Raw genomic sequence first — 17,997 nt, forward strand, 5'->3', positions numbered from 1 at the left:
TTTCTCAAAGCGTGAGGTTTGTTGCAATTTTAATGAGGCCATTCATGGTGCATTGTTTACATCTCTCAAGGCCAAGGATGATCAACTTAGTGAATTTTTATCAAATCTTGGATCAGATCCACCTTCTCCTATGCTCGAAGATTTTAATTTCACTTCAAGTAAGTGATTTTTGTATGTTATTTACAAGTATTTTGTACTAGGGTTCCATGGGATGATTAATTCAGCTCTGTGTTTGTTAGGTCAGCTGTCAAATGACAATTCAAACATTTCCTTCAACAGGTGTATGTGTAAAAGAGGAACCTCTTTCTCCTTTCTCATCAAATTCGTCCTGTACCTCTCTTCCAAGTTCACCTGAGAACCAGGTATAATGAAGCAATATACATTGTATCTTGTACACTGATCTATGTACTTTTTTGCCTAAACGGGATATTTTTTACACAAAGTTACCGAGTTAATTGCACTTGATGTTGGTAACAACCTGAAGACCGATAAACGTATTATGCAAAAGCCACTGTGCATAAAATGTACCCTTATTTTTTGTGGTAATGTCATTGAAATTCCAAGAAACAGAGGCAAATGGTGGTAGCATTGCAATGAAAATAGAGGAAGAAAAAGTCTTCCAGACCTGCCCTTTTTATGGGGTTGTTAGATGATTTTGTAGCAGGTGGCTGTACTTAAAAAATGCAAGGGGAAAAATTAATAAGAAATGTACTTTTTATAAAAATATACAATAATATTATAAAGATTTTTCATTAATAGATATAGATTGTATATTATCTAGTTTATTGTAATAGACCAGTTTTCACAGTTAACTGGATCTAGCATGAAATGGAGGCTAATGCAGGGGAAATAATATACATGAGAAAAGATTGCTCTTCAGTAGCCTCCATTTCATGCTCAATCCAACCCAACTATTAGAATACGAAATTTGCATATTCATCGCAAGATGTTTATTTTGGTGTTGTATGTCCACTTCACGTTTTTGTGAGCCTCTTCCCTCCGACATGAATGTATTCATGTGGGTCAATAGAGTATTGTATTTTATTGTAAGTCCATGGTAATCCATCTGCTTTGTTGACATTAACTTTATGGTTCTTTTAATTACCTCTTGAATTGATTGGGTTTGCCTTTTAGTACTGTTCCCATTGGTTGTCATGATGATAATTCATTATAATGATTAATGGACCTTTGGAGTAAGTCGCAAAAAAGGCAAGAATGTTTTCATTTTTTTCCAGTTTCTCATAAATGGGGACAGTTCGCCTGTACACCAGGGGAATGCAGATTTTGAATTACTACATGCCAGTCTGCTCTCAAATCCTGCAAATATTAAGTCAGATGCTGCCCTCACACCAGTTTGTAATGTTAAAAAAGAGCGATTACCCAGTTCACAATCCTGTAGCAGCAGTGGCAACATGAAGCCTATCAAACCCATGCCAGTCACCACGTCTATTCCTGTCAGCATCCAGAAATCTCCAGTGACTAAAGCTGCTGCTGGTATGTACATACCTTTTAGTATAAAATACAGTTGTATTGAATTTTCACTCTTGGATTTAGAGTTTCTAACCTTCTGCTTAGCTCATGCAATCTCGGTTATCAGCTGAGCTCATAATACTTTATATACCTTATGACCTCATGTCCTAATATGAAACTGATTGTGCCAACCATTTTGTAATGAAATTTAAGGACATGAGATTAGTTATAGTCAACTCCAATGTGCATGGAATCATTGTTAAAAGTCATGACTGTGTTGCCAGATGATAAAGGGTAAATAGTGGGGTCAAGGCTAGTTAGACGTGGCAAAATACATGACATTGTGTAGTGTACCATGGAAATCTATTGGTTTTAGGGTTGGGTCATTGCACCGCAATGATGCGTAAACTTATCGGTTTCAAATTTAATGAAGGTAGCAGCCATTTGACCCTTTAATAAAACTACTGTAAAGAGAGGCATGGGAGTGCTTGTTAAATCAAGATGAGATCCATGCTCTCTTTCAGGTGTATTTAAATCACATGTACATGTACATTGTAGCAATAGTAAGCGAGGGTTAAATTACTCATTGTTTTAGACATTTTAAGTTATGTAACATTGACCACTTCTTACCAAGAGTTTTAGGATCAGTGAGACGAACAAGGAAATATTATCATCATTAAGAATCCAAACCACCTTTTGAAAGATTTTGATCCAGCTACTTATTATAATTATAATATACAGGGCTTGAAATAATTTTACGAAAAAGTCCAGTCACAATTTTGCGACAAGATACGAAAGTTTAGGGTGCGTTTTTTTGGCAAAATCCCAAAACCGATTTCTGATCTCGGATCAATGGATTCTTCAGTGTCAAAAAACGCAAAATCTGAAAAAGGATTATTTCCATGACAACGCAAATAAACAAACCCAAAGCTGCATGCAAATTAAAAAAAATGAAAATGCCACCAGAAAAAAAAAACCTTAACAATTGACAAAAAGAAATGATGAAAAACTTGCTTTTTTAGCAGTAGGAAAGGTGCTAAATTTTTAGTGTAATTTCTGGCGTGAAATTTGCAGGAAACCTAACTATTTTCAACCTTTTCATGTCTTCGATCGTATGGTAAAAATGGTTGGACACATTTGGGCTAAACTGTCATGTACATGTATATTAGCTGTCGTGTATCATTTTTGCATGGAAAACCACTTGTCAAAAGTACTTTTTTCAAGTCCTTTCCAAGAAAAACGCTGAAGTGATGAATCTCAAAAATCCGGATTTAGATTTAATCCGAAGTATCCTCCTCGAGTGTGGATACTTTGGATTCATGATCCATTTTTGGGTTTTGCCTAAAAAACACAAAATCTGTTTTTGGATTTTCCCCAAAAAACGCACCCTTAGTTGTAATTTCACAAAGAGTCCCAAAATCATTTTGTTCTCTGCAGTTTAGCAAAACAAAATATGAGCCCACAATATTTACTCGTGTGTAAAGGAACTGCTGAAAATGAGGATGCATGTAATATCGCAGCTAAATTACGCTACAATTATGCTAACTTCAGATTGAAAGAAAATTCATGGCGAGAAACAAAAGAATATTTTTCTTCCTTTATTTATTTTAGCAAAAGTAGCAGCAAAGTGGCAACTGCTAAACCCTTTTGTTTCGAAAGAGCGAAGGTGAAAGCAAGTCCTAAATTTGTGGTATCTCCAGATATTTTCGTTGCAAAGGGAAAAAATTTAGTAGCAAATGCAATTGTATTGGTCGCAATTTCAAGTCCTGATTTACATGTACATGTATGAAATAACCCCAAAGTAGATAACTGTATGTTATTAATCTTCTTGTAACTAACTGACTTTTCCCCCCTGTCTTGTTGTAGGTATCCCTGTTTATATTCCTTGCACTGGTTCGATACCAACCAATAGTGTAGTGTCTGTGGTAGTTGGGGTAAGCGTCTGCTTTTTTTTTTAAACAAGAGTTTTCAGGATTGATTCTTTCTTATCATAGGATCTCTGTTCACCCACAAGGGGTGCTTGTAAAGCTCGCGTAAATCTTTACACTCGTGTTTTGCGCATGTATTTCACGTGTATTATTTTTGTGTGTAAAGACACCATATTGCACGCATTTTACATGTATGCGCGTGTAAATGCTGATATTCCTGCAGCGTGTATTGTATTATTGACTTTTTTAAATGTACAAAAGGTGATGGTGAATGGTAAGAGCCATTTGTCAACTATGTCTATTCCTCAAAGATCCAAACATACATTTTTTTTGGTTTCTTAGACATTGTACACATGTAAATCAACATTCCTCAGAATGAACTTGCAATTTTTGACAGCCAAGTAATTTCAAGTTCCTTATTTCAAAGCAATCAAGAATCATGATATCAAAGACTTGGGAAAATCTATGTTGTGAGTGCTCACTGACAGGTTACAGTAACAGAGGTCAAACCTGTGACCTTTGCAATTACTAATTCGGATGCTCTACTACTGGGTCACCTCGCAGCTCTTACAAGGTCTCACCTGATTGGAGACCACCCTTGAGGTTTAACAAAAGAACAAATAACAGAAACAATGGACCCTATGCCTAAAACAAAAGGGCCATTGTTTCTGTTACCCTAGGACTAAAACAAAAGGGCCATTGTTTCTGTTATTTGTTCTTTTGTTAAACCTCAAGGGTGGTCTCCAATCAGGTGAGACCTTGTAGGAGCTGCGAGGCTACCGCTACTACTGAGCTACAGGAGACATTAATTTTATTATTCACTTAATCTAAAGTAGTGATGACTTTATTTCAGGTTGTCAAAATGATTGTTAGTCAATGTCACTTGATCATGTCACACAGTAGTGGGTACAAGCATTGTTCTTTTGTTTGATATTGTAGAATAAGGTGAACCCTACAGTTTCAAAGACAGCTGTAGTTGGTGGAAGTAGTTCTAGTGAGGTGGATGTAAGTAATGTTAAAACAATTTTTTTTTCATAAGTTTGTGACTAATTTGGCAGTGTTTACATATTAAGTAGAGAAAATCATATGAGCTTGGAGTATACATGTAAGTGAAGCTAATTATTGGTTGGATTAAACTGTAATACACAGGAAGTTTAGACGAAGTGTACATGGGACAAAGGTCTGACTTCTTTCTGATTTTGCACCACAGTGATGTACGTTTATTTACTGCAATTTCTTATCATGGTAACTGTTAAATCCTATTCAGGCAAAGCTTTTAAAAAGACAACAAAGAATGATAAAGAACAGAGAGTCAGCCTGTTTGTCCAGAAAGAAAAAGAAAGAGGTAATTTCATGTACAATCACTGAGCCACTGTAACAACTTACCTTTTTGAGTGTGTAGACAACAGTTCATTAATTAATAAGAATATAAACAAACTGTACATTTGTAGTTACAGTGTATGTATGTGGCATAAAAACTGTAAGGGTTTAAGGTGTCTTAGATCCAATAATTTGGTCATTCAGTAATTGTATACCATGGTAAATCCATAGTAGATAATTTTACAGAATAAAATAGAAAGTCAAAAACAAAGCCAATGTTTTGTAAATTGACTTTGACTTTCTCTTTATTATAATTACAACACAGCCTCTGCAATTTTACTCAATTAAGACTGAACAACTTTCACTTTAATTATAATTATACTACTCTCTTTTATGTGAACTATTGTAATGATTAGTACATGTAGATGTAGTAAATTCCTTTTTACTTGTGTCAATTTAAATGAGACTGAAAATAAGCTTTAAATACACTGCATTTTTTGTGATTGGTTAATTCTTATGTTTGTTTCTTATTGTTAGTACTTGCAAAGCCTTGAAAACAAAGTGAAGGAGGTTTCAAACTTGAATGAGTCATTGAGAGTGCAGAACGAGAATTTAAAAAGAAGGGTTAATGAATTGGAAGTAGAGGTTTGTACCTTGTATTTTACCCTAAAGTGCTTTTCTCTGGAAGAAAAATTAATATGTCTTTAAATAATGAATTAAATTATTCATAATTGATGCAGTAAGAAATAGAAAATTTTTTAGCTTCTCCTTGGGATGGATCTGGCTTGGAGAAAAAATTAATATGCATTAACTGTTTAAAGCTTGTGGGAATTTTAATTTCTTTCTTTGGTTTTGTTTTTCTTTTCATTGTATTTTTTTCTTATCTTTCTTCGTTTCTTAATTATCTCAATCCAATCCAACCAACTGGCATTTGACAAAACACTGTAACTTCAGTTGTCCAATAATAGGAGATCCAAAATGGATGAAAAAAGTACACTCTCTTGACTTCTTTACAACCATCTGCTTGCTTTAACAGAATACATTGCTGAGAAGTAGAAATCCAGAGCTTATGAGCACCATAAAAAAGTCCACATGTGTTTTAGTTGTTGTTCTGTTTGTAGTTTTAAACATTGGTCCTTTCAGGTGAGATTACAGATTTTTGTTACATCCACTCAACCCATCGATTCCTAGGGGTGGGATTTGATAGATTTTACTCTGTCTAATGCCCGACGATTTTACTTGTCAAATGGGGTGGTCCTGGGCGGTTCAGGTATTGATGGGTTAAGCATGTTAGTGACAATCATGGGTTCATACTATCTGCCCATATAAGTGTGGTATTTGCAGGTAGTGACTGCATCGGTAATGTTATTTTGGATTGGTGCTAAATTTTGTTGCTCTTTTTGTGAGTTGTCAGTAATGTCCTTTTTGTGTGTGACAGTTCAATCTTTAAAAGTTATGTATTTTATGGGAGAATGGGGAGAAAGAATGGCTGCGTGGTAACGCTTGTACCTCCAACCTCTGCAGACCCAGGATCGAATCCTCAGCTTGTGCATGACTTTAAGATTGACAATGAGATTTGATGATCTCAATCTTTTTGCAAGGGTTTTTCTCTGGGTACCTCGGTTTTCCTCCATCAGCAAAGTCGGCTCCCAGCTTATTCCATCTTGCTATGGTGCTGTGCCCCGAGGTCATGCATGGGTTGTGTTCTGAGGTCTGGCGCTTAACCAGCAGAAGCAGCACAGCTTCTTCTGACCTAATTGAGCAGCGGCACCCTTAACTACTCAGTCTCTCACTGCAAGAAAGGGCAATTGGCCATCCAGCGATGGCCAATTGCAGATTTGAGGTGAAGGATGGCCGAGATCACCCTCCAGTGTAAAAGTATAAAATAATTTAAATATTAAAGTATCTATCACCTCAAAACCACCTCTCCTCTCAACAATTCTCTGCACTTGTGTAACTCTAATTCTTTGCAAAAGATAGAAGTGATCCTCTCACTTAACTGGACATTTTAAGCAATTGTCACTTTGTAAAAACCTAAAAAATTCAAGTGGCTTTAACGGGATTCGACCCTATGACCTCTGCGATGCTGGTGTAGTGCTCTCACTACCAACTGAGCTAAGTGCAAGGATCACTTCATCTATCTTTCTCATGATTACGAACCAGGCTTGAAATATACATTTGTTTCACTAATTCTTTGGTTCGCTGAAATCTCTCCTTTAAAGTCACTGTTTACGAGCTAGTTTTAGTTTGATTCACGACCGCACAAGGAAAAGGAATGGGTATAATACTGGGTTGACGTCAAAGACTACTTTGCATTGTGATAGTTGAAAGCAGCAATGCAAAGTACGGTAATTTGTGACGTCAACCCTGTATTGAACCAATTTCACTTCATTTCTCTGCCATAATTATATTCCCTGCTAGCAGAGGTCTCTTCTCTTTTTGCGTTTTCTGTGCTGACGAACATGGGAAGAGATACCTCTGTCATGGATCGAAACTCACTTTGATCCTGAACCGCCAACCACAGCCTTGCACGGCACTCTTCAAACCGCATGCCCCATGATATGTTTGCTGACTGTGACTTGAGCCCGTTGTGTCACGCGCATTCCTTCACAGTACGTGTAATTCTGCTGTTGTTAAGTGAGCTCACACAACATGAAATATCACATGATGATTCGGTCGCTTAAGTAACCGCAGCGCATGCTCAACGCAGTGAGTTTTGACCCATGGCAGCGGTCTCTTTTCCCGTACTCCTCAACCCTGCAAACGAAAAAAAGAAAAGAGGTATCTGTTAGCAGGGAAGGCCATAGAGACAACTTTCCCCCTTTTCAAAGTGAATAAAGTAAGTTAACAACAAGAAAGGTTCTAAAACCAACACGCTATATATTTGGGGCGATTTGAATTTTCGGAGAATAAAGTTAAGTGGAAACGTTTGTTGAGGTGATAGGCACTTCAAAGATTGTGACTATGGTAGTTTATCATCACCAACTTGAAAGCGTAATCTCCCTATCATGCTCATACATCATTCTTGGTTTCTGTCAACAGTAATTTAAAAGAACAATGGAGATTCAACAAAGGGGATTTTTTACACGACTCTGTGGTTCATCGTGGCAGAGCTCTTTTGAATTACCAGGGTTCAAGTGATGAACCTAACGATCTGGAGAAACCTATGATGTCTTCTGCGCCTGTCAGTCGAGGATATGACAGCAAATCAGTTATCAAGGCAACACATCCACGCATGCTCAATACCTCACAGAAAAATATATATCCTTTGAAGGCCAGAAGCACAGAAAGAAAAGATCTCATGGTGATAAGAAACAAGTGGGATTTCCTCGGTGATTCTAAACACAAGAGAAGGAATTTCAGGAGAAAAGATAGGAAGTCCAAATCGAGAAGGAAATTTGAAAGAAAACAACAGAATTCTACTCTTGATGAACAGTTCTACTGTCCAAGTTCGTTTAACAAGACCGAGGTCAATAGGTACGTTATCGTTTTCTTAGAATATAGCCTGCAGTCTACGAATAATAGTAAGCTTTAGATTCTATACCTCTTACTAACCGAGTTCGAGGTCCGTGCTGTAAGTTAAATCAACGGGAAAAAACGGGGATCCGTAACTTACAGTACGGACCGAGGTTAACCGGCGCGCGGGCAAGGAAACTAGTCAAAGTCAAGCGGAAGGTTCAACTGCCACAAAGATTGCCTTGCCAAAATCCCGAAAACTAAATCTTCTTGGCTGTTAAGTTTGAAATAGTTGCTTGCAAGATTCAAAACAGTTTTCAGTACAAGTTTATGCCACAGAAATGACATGAAAAACTCGCTAGATGATGTTTTGTCGAAATTTTAAATTTAGCGGGCTGTACAGCGGGCCGTACTGTAGAATACGGCCCGCTAATTCAGCCAATTACAGCGCGCGTACTATCTGAGAGATATAATAAAGTACGAGAACGACTACGAGTACGAGATTTCCTCATTAGACAACAGTGAGCGTGCGCGCAAACCAGCGTCATTTTGGCGGGAAAAACGTGATGCCGTCGTCATTTTAGTACGAGATTTTGCAAAAATGTCGTCGAGTCAAAACAAGTCAACAACACGGTAGCAGTTCTGGCATTTTTTGATGAGCAAAAAGGCTCAGTTACCAGCAGTGAGAATAACTGAGCAACCTATACTACTAACAAAGAGTAAGATTAAGCGTACGGGTTATAAATCTCCTTAGTATTTTCGCTATAAACGGGCAGTCAAAACTCGTACTCGTTCTCGTCCTCGTCGTAGAATCTAAAGCTCTCTAATGAAAAGGGAAGGGATCCCTGAACGTTACACCTTACCCTTATTTTTAATTTTCGTTTACTCATTACTGTTATGTCATCTCACTCTATAAGATTAGCAAAACGCACAGAATAGGGAGCTTAAGTTTTTGAGCCACAAACGGAAGCCGGAACCGGAAATGAACTTATCGCATTTTGAAACTAACTGTCTCTAATAGAGAAACGATACTGATTGGGCGAAGACAAGTTAACGTTGCACGCTTAAGCTTCCTAACACGAGAGCTTAACACACCGAAATGTTTCAGTTTGACGAGTTTATAACAAAGCAAATAACGACGAACAAGACTAGTTGTATTTTTTCTCCTCCCTTTGGGGCTCAGAAGACATTACGCAACTACACTGTAGCAACATATCCGCACGTACGTGAATTTAATGTAGAACCACTGAATAAATTAATACTTACACTTAAAGAGCGACCATTGTATAGAAGTATTGCTTTCAGTTTTTCCTTGGTATAATTTGTCATTTCAATCCGCACGTACTTTATGTGGAACCACTGAATAAGACTTACACTTAATGATGAATTTTGGGTCAGGACAGGCCACTAAAGAGCAACCGGCCATTGTATGGAAGTATTTGCTTTTTTGCTTTGTATATGTTTTTATTTTTGTTCCTTTTTTTACGTCGTCTTTGCACTGGTTTCTTTTCTACACCAAGTGACAGCCAATAGTACGTTTACAGTAACGCGTTCTTCGCGTTTTTGGGGTTTAAGCAACGGTCTCTCGGGACGCTTTTTTAGGAGCATTATTCAGTTAACGGAAACCAGTCGTTTCGCTTACGATGTAGAATGATATATGCACTCCTCCAGAAGAATGCGAGGGATTATCATGCAAGTGTCGGCTATCGCCTCGTGGATCCACAGCTACTTTGACAATGTTATGACGAAATTCATGATCAATAACAGGACAGACGCATGAAAAACTGACATCAATATATTAATTCATTTTCATTCATCGAGTCCTTCACGGGAACAAATGAGCCCCACAAACTGACCTGCTCCCAAATGAGTGGTTTCATAGCTCAGTTGGTAGAGCATCGCGCAGGCATCGCAGAGGTTGTGAATTCCGTTGAAGTCACCTCAAATTTTCAGGTGTCTATAAAGAGACAATAGCTTAAATTGTCCAGTTTAGTGCGAGAAGTACACTTCACTCTTTCGTCTTTCTGTTCATGTTGTACCCGTGTGATCCCCGGATTCTCTGCGTGTCGTAAAAGGCAACTGAAAGAGAACACCGGCCTCCTGGCAGCAGGGGAGACATCAGCTGTTCTTCAGCAACTAGATAGACCCTTTGCATAAATGGTGCCCAAATTTGAATAACAATACTTGATACATCCTTAGCCTCACATTCATGAGAAAAATCCTTTGTCTTGAAACATAAACACGAGGCTAAGGATGTATTAAGTATTGTTATTCAAATTTGGGCGCCATTTATGCAAAGGATCTATTATCTCTAGCACCGGTGAAATAGCAGATCGGCAGGCGGAATAATTCAACGGCTGGAAATCAACGGCTGGCGGTCAAATAGCACAATGTCGGTCAGTTGTTACTGCGAGAGCCGAGATGTCCTTTAGGCTTAATGTAGACAGGCTCTACAAATGGTATTCTGCGTGGAAAGGAGCTGGGGCGCCCACCAACGTACTTCTGCTCCAAGACTGTCATGTGATGTAGAATCCTCCTACCTCCCCAGGGGATGGAACTTCACGTGACGTGATTTATGTTGGGCAACTTTCGCGAAGTACCCAGTAGGTGGCTCGGTAGAAACAGTGCTCAAATTAGGATACACCAAAACTTTCGCCTTGTTGTTTTGCAGAGATTCTCAAACAACAAACGATTGCATCATATTTCCTCGTTATATCCGTCGTTTTCTTTTTTGTTTGCGTTGTTGCTGCTTAAACTCCTTGGTGATAAGGTGGGGAAGGCGGTGTTGTATAAACTCGTTCATATTCTTTGGTACAGTACTTAATAATCTCCTTGATTACTCTCTTATCGCAGGATTAATGAAGCTCTTGAAGGATGGGTAAAAAGATACGCAGATCAGCGTTTGGTAAAGCAGAGAAAACAGAGACGTAGGCAAACCAAGGTGGGGAATTTAGAAGTTTGTCCATGTTTTAAGCCAAAATCGTTTTTGGAAAGTTAAGGGTCAAATTTGGTTATAATATTTTTTCCATTTATTTCGGTCTGTTGTAGATGGAATCCGCCATCAAGGAGCTGGCCTTAAGAATAGCATCAAACTGCACTTCAGACGTCAAGCGAATGATCAGCAGGTCTGTGATCATGTTTTTGTCCAGCTTGGTGATTTCTTTGAAATTCAAAGCACAGCTCAATCAGTGTCTCAGCCACAAATCTCCTGCTACAAATTTTGTATCTGCTTATAAAAAGTTATTTATGATACTGCTGCTTTACGAATATGTTAATCCTTTCGCTCCCAAGAGTGATGGATATGTATTTTCCCTTTGCAAGATCAGTACATTGTCAAGCAGACTGTTGATGAGAATAAAGGAATTTATCACTTTAGGGTTTTTGTTTAACATATCATCAAATTCCCATAACTGTATGACAATTAAAGGATTGTATGGCAGTCAGTAAGGAGAATTAACATTTAGAACTAGCTTGGGAGTGGAAGTGTTAAAAAGCGCCTGTGTTGCCAGGCTATCATTCTTCATGTACATTGCACCAAGCTCCTTTAAAGTTATTCTGGCCTAGAGTTTACGTTTTACCTTCAGAATCACGCAGCCTACAGATTCTTTAAGATTATTTTGACCCATTTCGAGAGAATTTGTCGGTTGGTTAAGAGGATTTAGGAATACAGGTTCCACGTGGCCTATAACTATTATTTGAAACAGTTATGGAATTTAGTACAATCAAGGCTTCGGTCAGTGAAATCAGCCTAGAGCAAGGGCCGTGATTTTTCTGGGTGTCGCAAAAAAACTTCATCCAATAATGTACTTTCAATGTTAAATAGAACAAACAAAAGTTTCCTTTGCGAAGTACTCTGGCTACATAGTTTTGCTGAAGCAAACCATAACGTTATTTATTATTTATATTTTGGCCAGTGTCAATACTTTCTAAGTCGCGATATTCTGTCTTCTCAGTCAGTTTTACAATACAGAATTCCTCTGAAACAGCCATCCGAGATCTTTTCTTAGTGGCCATTGTACCGGACAAAGACAACTTTATGTAACGCCATTTACAATTTTTACTTTGCAACTTAAACTACATGTAAAAGTAAAACGTTTTCGCATTTTGTTTGAGGGAAATTGGTTTTTCTTTGCTTAGGCACAAGTTTTCACGGAAGCCCAATTCGGCCTCCATGAATGCAGTTCAATTGTTCCAAAGCGGAGATACGTAAGTCAGGTTTATGCTTTTCTATATTTCTGATTAGAATCCAAACTTTTAAACTTTAAACCCCCAATGTATTCAGTTTCAAAGTAACGGAAAATTTTAAGCTACTATACGTTAGTCTACCAACCTTTCAAAAAGGGTCACTTCATTTCGCTCAGCTGCTTGGTTGTAGCGCGCGACCAAGTGTTATGGTCGCTATAGATGGTTTGCAACCAATCTCTAGAGAGACAGATAACAATGCTGCGATGTACAATTGCTAGTGGACGAACAAAAGGAGCTAATGAGAGATCTTTTGTTTTCGTCCACTAACATGGCCGCGATGACGTCACGTGAAAACCACCCCCCTACTAGTTGTTCCAGGTAACCTATGGTAAGAATATAAAACTGGTCTGCTTTCCGGTTGGCAGTATTGTTCAATTCTCGGTTTTCACATGACGTCACGGCGGCCATGTTGGAGCCCCTAAACAAAGGAACGGCGGCCATGTTGGAGCCCCCACCAAATCCTCCGGGAATTTAACTCTATTGTTGTGCAAACGTTTTCTTTTGTTTTCGTTGAAAAACGAAGCTGTTGATCACGTGAGTGAAAGCCAACAATATGTTTTATTCTCTCGTGCCTTTAAGCTTTTGCTTCATTTGCCCCTCACCGGTTATTTAGTTTGGTCGTTCGCCAGGTTGGTTCGAACTTTCGCCAATTCGTGCATTTATTGTTTTATCCCTTATCCGTTTGTTTATTGTTACGTTTGCCTACTTCTGTTAGTTCCATTGCGATTCGGTTTGCCAATCGGTAGTATTTTAGCACAAACACACGAGGCAAAGCAATGAGTTTGTAGATGTAATGAATTAATGCGGATTTTTTCAACGGATATTTTTTTATATACTCAAGACATTGTAACGAAGAAAATCTTGCGAAACGTTTATGTAACTGAAGGGAAATCAGTGTCAGAGATAGACAGGTCAATGCCCGGGGGTCAATGAAACATTTCTTAAGTGTCTTCTTGAATTCTTAATACACTAGGGCACCCAACGAGTAAATTAAGCCAAAAGCCTTTGAAAGACATTTCTAGGCTCCTTGTAAGGTACAAAGACTGTCTAAGAGATGTTTTTATCCCCTAGACTAATTTGATCTGTTCGGATATCTTAGCTGAAATTTGAATTGTCCGGCCGAGAATTTTAGGGAATGATATCTTCATTTTCAGAAATTGCTAGTTGAACGTTACCTTCTAAGAACTTCCAACCGAACCATTTGCTCATCCTAAACTGCTAGGTGACCTTTTTAAGTGACAAATATTGCATAGATATCCCTTCCGAAAACGTAAGGGACTACTTTTTCCTGGTTGCGAATTTTTTAGGTGATGTTTTAGTAAAGAAATCTTTAGCTGTTTGGCAACGTAGATCCGAAATTCATAGAACAGTTTGACTCTCTCGAACACATATTTCACTGATTATCGTTGGGTGCCCCTGAGTACATTTTAATATTTGTTCAAGTTGATCAGTTATACATGTAATGTAGTGACATTCCCCCAAAATTGACTTCCATAAGACTATCATCGTTAAGGCTGTTCCGTTTTGGCGTAAAATGAAACAAATATCGTGCTCAATTACGTCGTGGTGATTTTTAGGTACAAGGCTTTTGAAGACGAAATCAACAGGAAACCCGATACTCTGTATGTTGTATCTTTTCGACGGGTGAGTATCCAGTTTAGGGATGAAGTACTGTTTGTTATTCTTGTCTGCCGTGCTTCCAACTCTGCAATTAAGCTTTGTCCTTTTCTTTTTTTAGGATCATTTGGTATTTCCTGCAACAGAATTCAACGCTACTCAAAGACCGAAAATGTCTTTCATGATAATGGCAGCCCCAAACAGTAAGCTGAATTTTGATTGTTTAGGCTGTAATCATTGAGAGGTCGACTTCGGTAACGAGCACAGATCGTCAGCTCTTGTTCGTGTGAAGCCCGGGACGACTCGGCGACTGTCAAATAAAGGAGCTTTGTCACGTTGCTATGGTCTCGCTGCAGAAAGCACAAAGATTTTTGTTAAGACCTGTGATTATACTAATCATTTTGTTCACAAAAAACAAATTTAAATCGAGTGGAGAAACACTATTTGTTATGCCTCTGAAATAGCTAGTGCAAGCGCTATGATAAAATGTAAAGGGCACGAAAAAACAAATGTCCTACGAGTTGATAAGGGTAAATTAGCCGCTCTAAGAAACAACTATGAGCAGACGGCGTTTCGAGCGTTAGGCGCCCACAAACTAGGAAACAATGTTGCGGAAACATTATTGCGGAAGCAAATGTTTCCCTGTTTGCTGCCCCAGGAAACAGTTTTTGCGGAAGCTTAATTTGCTTCCTCGTTTGCGCACCAAGGAAACATTTCGGGAAACAAGGTTTCGTGGTTTGCGTCAGGAGGGCAACGAGTCATCGTCCTGATAAGTCATTATCCGACAGTCTCATCCACGTGCGAAGAATTCAGTATTTGCTCACGTAACTGTCAATATGCCTACTTTAAGCAGATGTAAAGCCCGCTGTTACACGTTGAGACCTTTAGCTGAAACTTATGTGCAAGTTTCAGCAGGCATTGTACCGTGTCACATAAAAGGTCGAAACTCGTTCGGGAACATTGAAACTGGTCTCGAGATGTTGTTTACATGGCCTTAGCCGGTATCTGATTGGCTTACGCAGCGTAGCGTAACAAGAGCGAGCGAGACGAGTTTCACGAAGTGGTGTTACACCCTGCGATTGTTGCAGCAACGCAAAGGAAGTTCAAAAAAGTTTCACGAAACCGACAATGTTACACCGTGCAATGCTTCCTGAAACTTGTTTCGCAGCGCCTTTGCACACAAGTTTCAGCTAAAAGTCTCAATGTGTAACAGCGGCTTAAGTAAAAGCGTACAAGAACACCTTAGTTAGCCAACCTTCAACATGTAGTATATTTGAAAACCTGGGTAGTGACTTATCCACTGGATAAAGTTATCCGCCCTTCGAGCAACTTGGGCCTTAAAAGATAGAAGAATGTCATCTATAAACGCTTCCCATGAGATATTTTATTTATTGTTGTTTAAGAACCTGAGTACTTTAACGGATTTGCGCGGGTAAAAACTAAGAAAGAATTGTTCTTGTGCAGGTTTGGGCATGAATTTGAGAGAAAAAAAAACATTAAAAGTTCTTAAAGCCTGTTTTGCTTTTCTAGGAACCGAGTGGCACCAAGACGATAGCAGTAACACCGATATGATTACCATGATGCAGATAGATTGCCAGGTTATGGACACGAAGCTTGTCAATATTAAAAGATCAAGTATTCCTGTACAACATTCGGACACACCCTACTTCACCAAGACTTCATTCACCGCCCCTAATGGAAACACCTTTGTCAAACCAGCCAAATAAATAAAACTAAGCGCTTCAAATTATGTAGTTATAAAAATGGAGTATATAGTTATTAAGAAGAGAACCTTCGTTGTTGTTTAGGGAAACACTTTCGTACAACCAGTCAAAATCACGTTGCTTTTTATAGCCAAAGGCAAAAGCTTTACAGAAGATAGTTATTTAGTAAACAAAGACTTTTGGTTCTTGAGCCTTCAAACACTGCTTATCTTTCGTGGAGGCCATATTTTTATCACATGAAACCATGTGGACTTTTCAATTGTGAATAAAACTTGTATAATTTCGTCTTGCTTGCAGGCTACTAAGTTTGATTTAACACCAATAACATTAAAATAATGCGCGTTACGCACCTTGTCCCTAGGAGAATCGTCAGCGAGTTCTGTTATTATTGCAAGTGATAAAATATTCATCGGTCTTTCAACTGCCGTTGAAATTACTTATGTATGGTTTTATAAAGCAAAAATTTCCCCCGATAGTTTGAAAGAAGAAACTCTAAACCATCCAAGTATTTACATGCAAAAACAAATTCCTTGTCGGGCTTATTTGTAAGTGACACCGGTAAAATCGCTAGCGACATTAGCGTAAGCATAAGCATGGTTAGCAAATTCAGTAGTCAATTGATCAGGACTAACTATTTGTTTGCAAAAAAGACGCTAACAAGACAGCTGGCCTTTGTTTGTTGCTTGTGCCCTTGTCTCTTGTAAACGGGAAAGGGTAATAATTTATCTCATTCTCGTCACCAAAAGCCTCGGATCGACCCAAGGCGAGCTCTTCTCTCCCTCACTCAAGAGAAGAGCTCTGGGGTCGAGATCGGGTAATAACTGTAAAGTTCAACCAATCAAAAGCCAAAAAAAATATTTATCGCCAAAGAAGTCGCATGCGTCGTTCTTTTACAAATTTAAAATGCGGCGAGTGCGCGCAATAGTCACGCAAGAGTCACGCAATCCCTTTTTATACATTCTTCTCTTTCTGGCTGGGGCAAAACTTAGAAGTTAAGCATCATGTCAGAGAAACTTTAACTTGTTTTTTATGAGAGTCACTGATAGCTGCTGGATTGTTATATCAGGCTTTTCAGAAACCGAAGGATTGGCTAAGCATTGGCAAGTTGAACAGGATCATCGCAACCAATTATTACTGGGTTGCCTCATGGCAAACCCAGTCGAGGTCTGCGTTTAGTTTGTTTGTTTTCTTTTTTTTTTTTTTTTTTAGTTTTTTTTTTTTTTTTTCCGTGTCGGTAAAAGTCTTGCCTGTCACTCCCCTGGTAAGTGGTGTCTTTGTGGATAGAGCCTTCTGCGAGTATTTTCTTAGGATCGAGAGGGTAGTGGAAATGCGTAGATTTCTCTGGTGGACACAGTAGAATCATTAACTTAGCCTGCAATGGCGTCGAAAGTCATGTAACGCGAATGGCGTTTTAGTGGATCCTTAAACAAAATATACCCTTATGGAGCTCAATAATAGAAAGTCAGTTGGATAAAATAGGCAGGAATCTCAAAAGCGACGAGCACTGGACTTCGACAACAATCTATCGCCCGTCGAGACGAAATCAAAGTGAGCTGCACTTACCAGAAGTACATGGTAATTTGACACGATTGAGTTTCTTGTCTTCACGCACGCAATGAAATAGGAAGAGGTTTTCGCCTCCAAGAGCAAATATGTTGTTTGTTTCAATAAATATTTCGCTGGAAAAGGATTCTGTGGTATTTTCTGCCTTTGTGAATTATAATATCATGTTGTGTATTGAATTTTCGAGCTTAAGGTTCAAATGTGATATGGGAGAAGTTTTTTAGTATTGCTCTGTAAGCAGGAAGGGTTCACAGGCCTGTTGGAAGCGTGCTTGAGTTTCAACAAAATGAGCCCCAAAATCAGTGAAAACTTGTGACGCAGATGAATAATAAAGTAGCTGCTATTTCCAAAATGATGGAATTACCTGGTGATAAATAACGTCGTACGCGTCTTGGAGAGTAAATTTTGACTTTGCATAAACAAGAGTTGGGCGATTGTGATCTTTGTTTTGACTTCACTCATTTCATTGTCAACCTTTATAACACTTGACAGAAAAAGAAACTTACAAAAACCCGGCATCTTGCCGTCATTTGACACAGATGCTTCACTGTTTGGCGAGTAAACATGCCGCGGTAACTTAATCACGGCGCCCGCTGAATTCCGGCCATGTCACTTTCGATTTTGCAATTTACTTGAACGTAGCAAAAATCTCCCAAAATGTTTGTCGCTGATCG

The 17,997-nt window shown here is 38.6% G+C and overlaps 1 protein-coding gene across 1 annotated transcript in view; it reads left to right on the forward strand.

The window, feature by feature from the left end:
- The window catches only part of LOC138020262 (cyclic AMP-dependent transcription factor ATF-6 alpha-like), a 16,992-nt gene extending 948 nt beyond the window's left edge, over positions 1–16,044 (forward strand). The window contains exons 3-17 of the mRNA XM_068867273.1: positions 71–158; positions 280–362; positions 1,236–1,494; positions 3,337–3,404; positions 4,338–4,403; positions 4,666–4,743; positions 5,256–5,363; positions 5,755–5,861; positions 7,761–8,195; positions 11,028–11,115; positions 11,223–11,299; positions 12,312–12,380; positions 13,997–14,063; positions 14,158–14,239; positions 15,567–16,044. Of these exons, the coding sequence (XP_068723374.1) occupies positions 71–158; positions 280–362; positions 1,236–1,494; positions 3,337–3,404; positions 4,338–4,403; positions 4,666–4,743; positions 5,256–5,363; positions 5,755–5,861; positions 7,761–8,195; positions 11,028–11,115; positions 11,223–11,299; positions 12,312–12,380; positions 13,997–14,063; positions 14,158–14,239; positions 15,567–15,763 (1,872 nt within the window). The 3' untranslated portion in view covers positions 15,764–16,044. The remainder of the gene's footprint in view (positions 1–70; positions 159–279; positions 363–1,235; positions 1,495–3,336; positions 3,405–4,337; positions 4,404–4,665; positions 4,744–5,255; positions 5,364–5,754; positions 5,862–7,760; positions 8,196–11,027; positions 11,116–11,222; positions 11,300–12,311; positions 12,381–13,996; positions 14,064–14,157; positions 14,240–15,566) is intronic.
- The last annotated feature ends 1,953 nt before the right edge of the window (positions 16,045–17,997 follow it).

Source organism: Montipora capricornis, chromosome 2 (assembly GCF_036669925.1).
Source record: "Montipora capricornis isolate CH-2021 chromosome 2, ASM3666992v2, whole genome shotgun sequence".
Taxonomy (NCBI): domain Eukaryota; kingdom Metazoa; phylum Cnidaria; class Anthozoa; order Scleractinia; family Acroporidae; genus Montipora; species Montipora capricornis.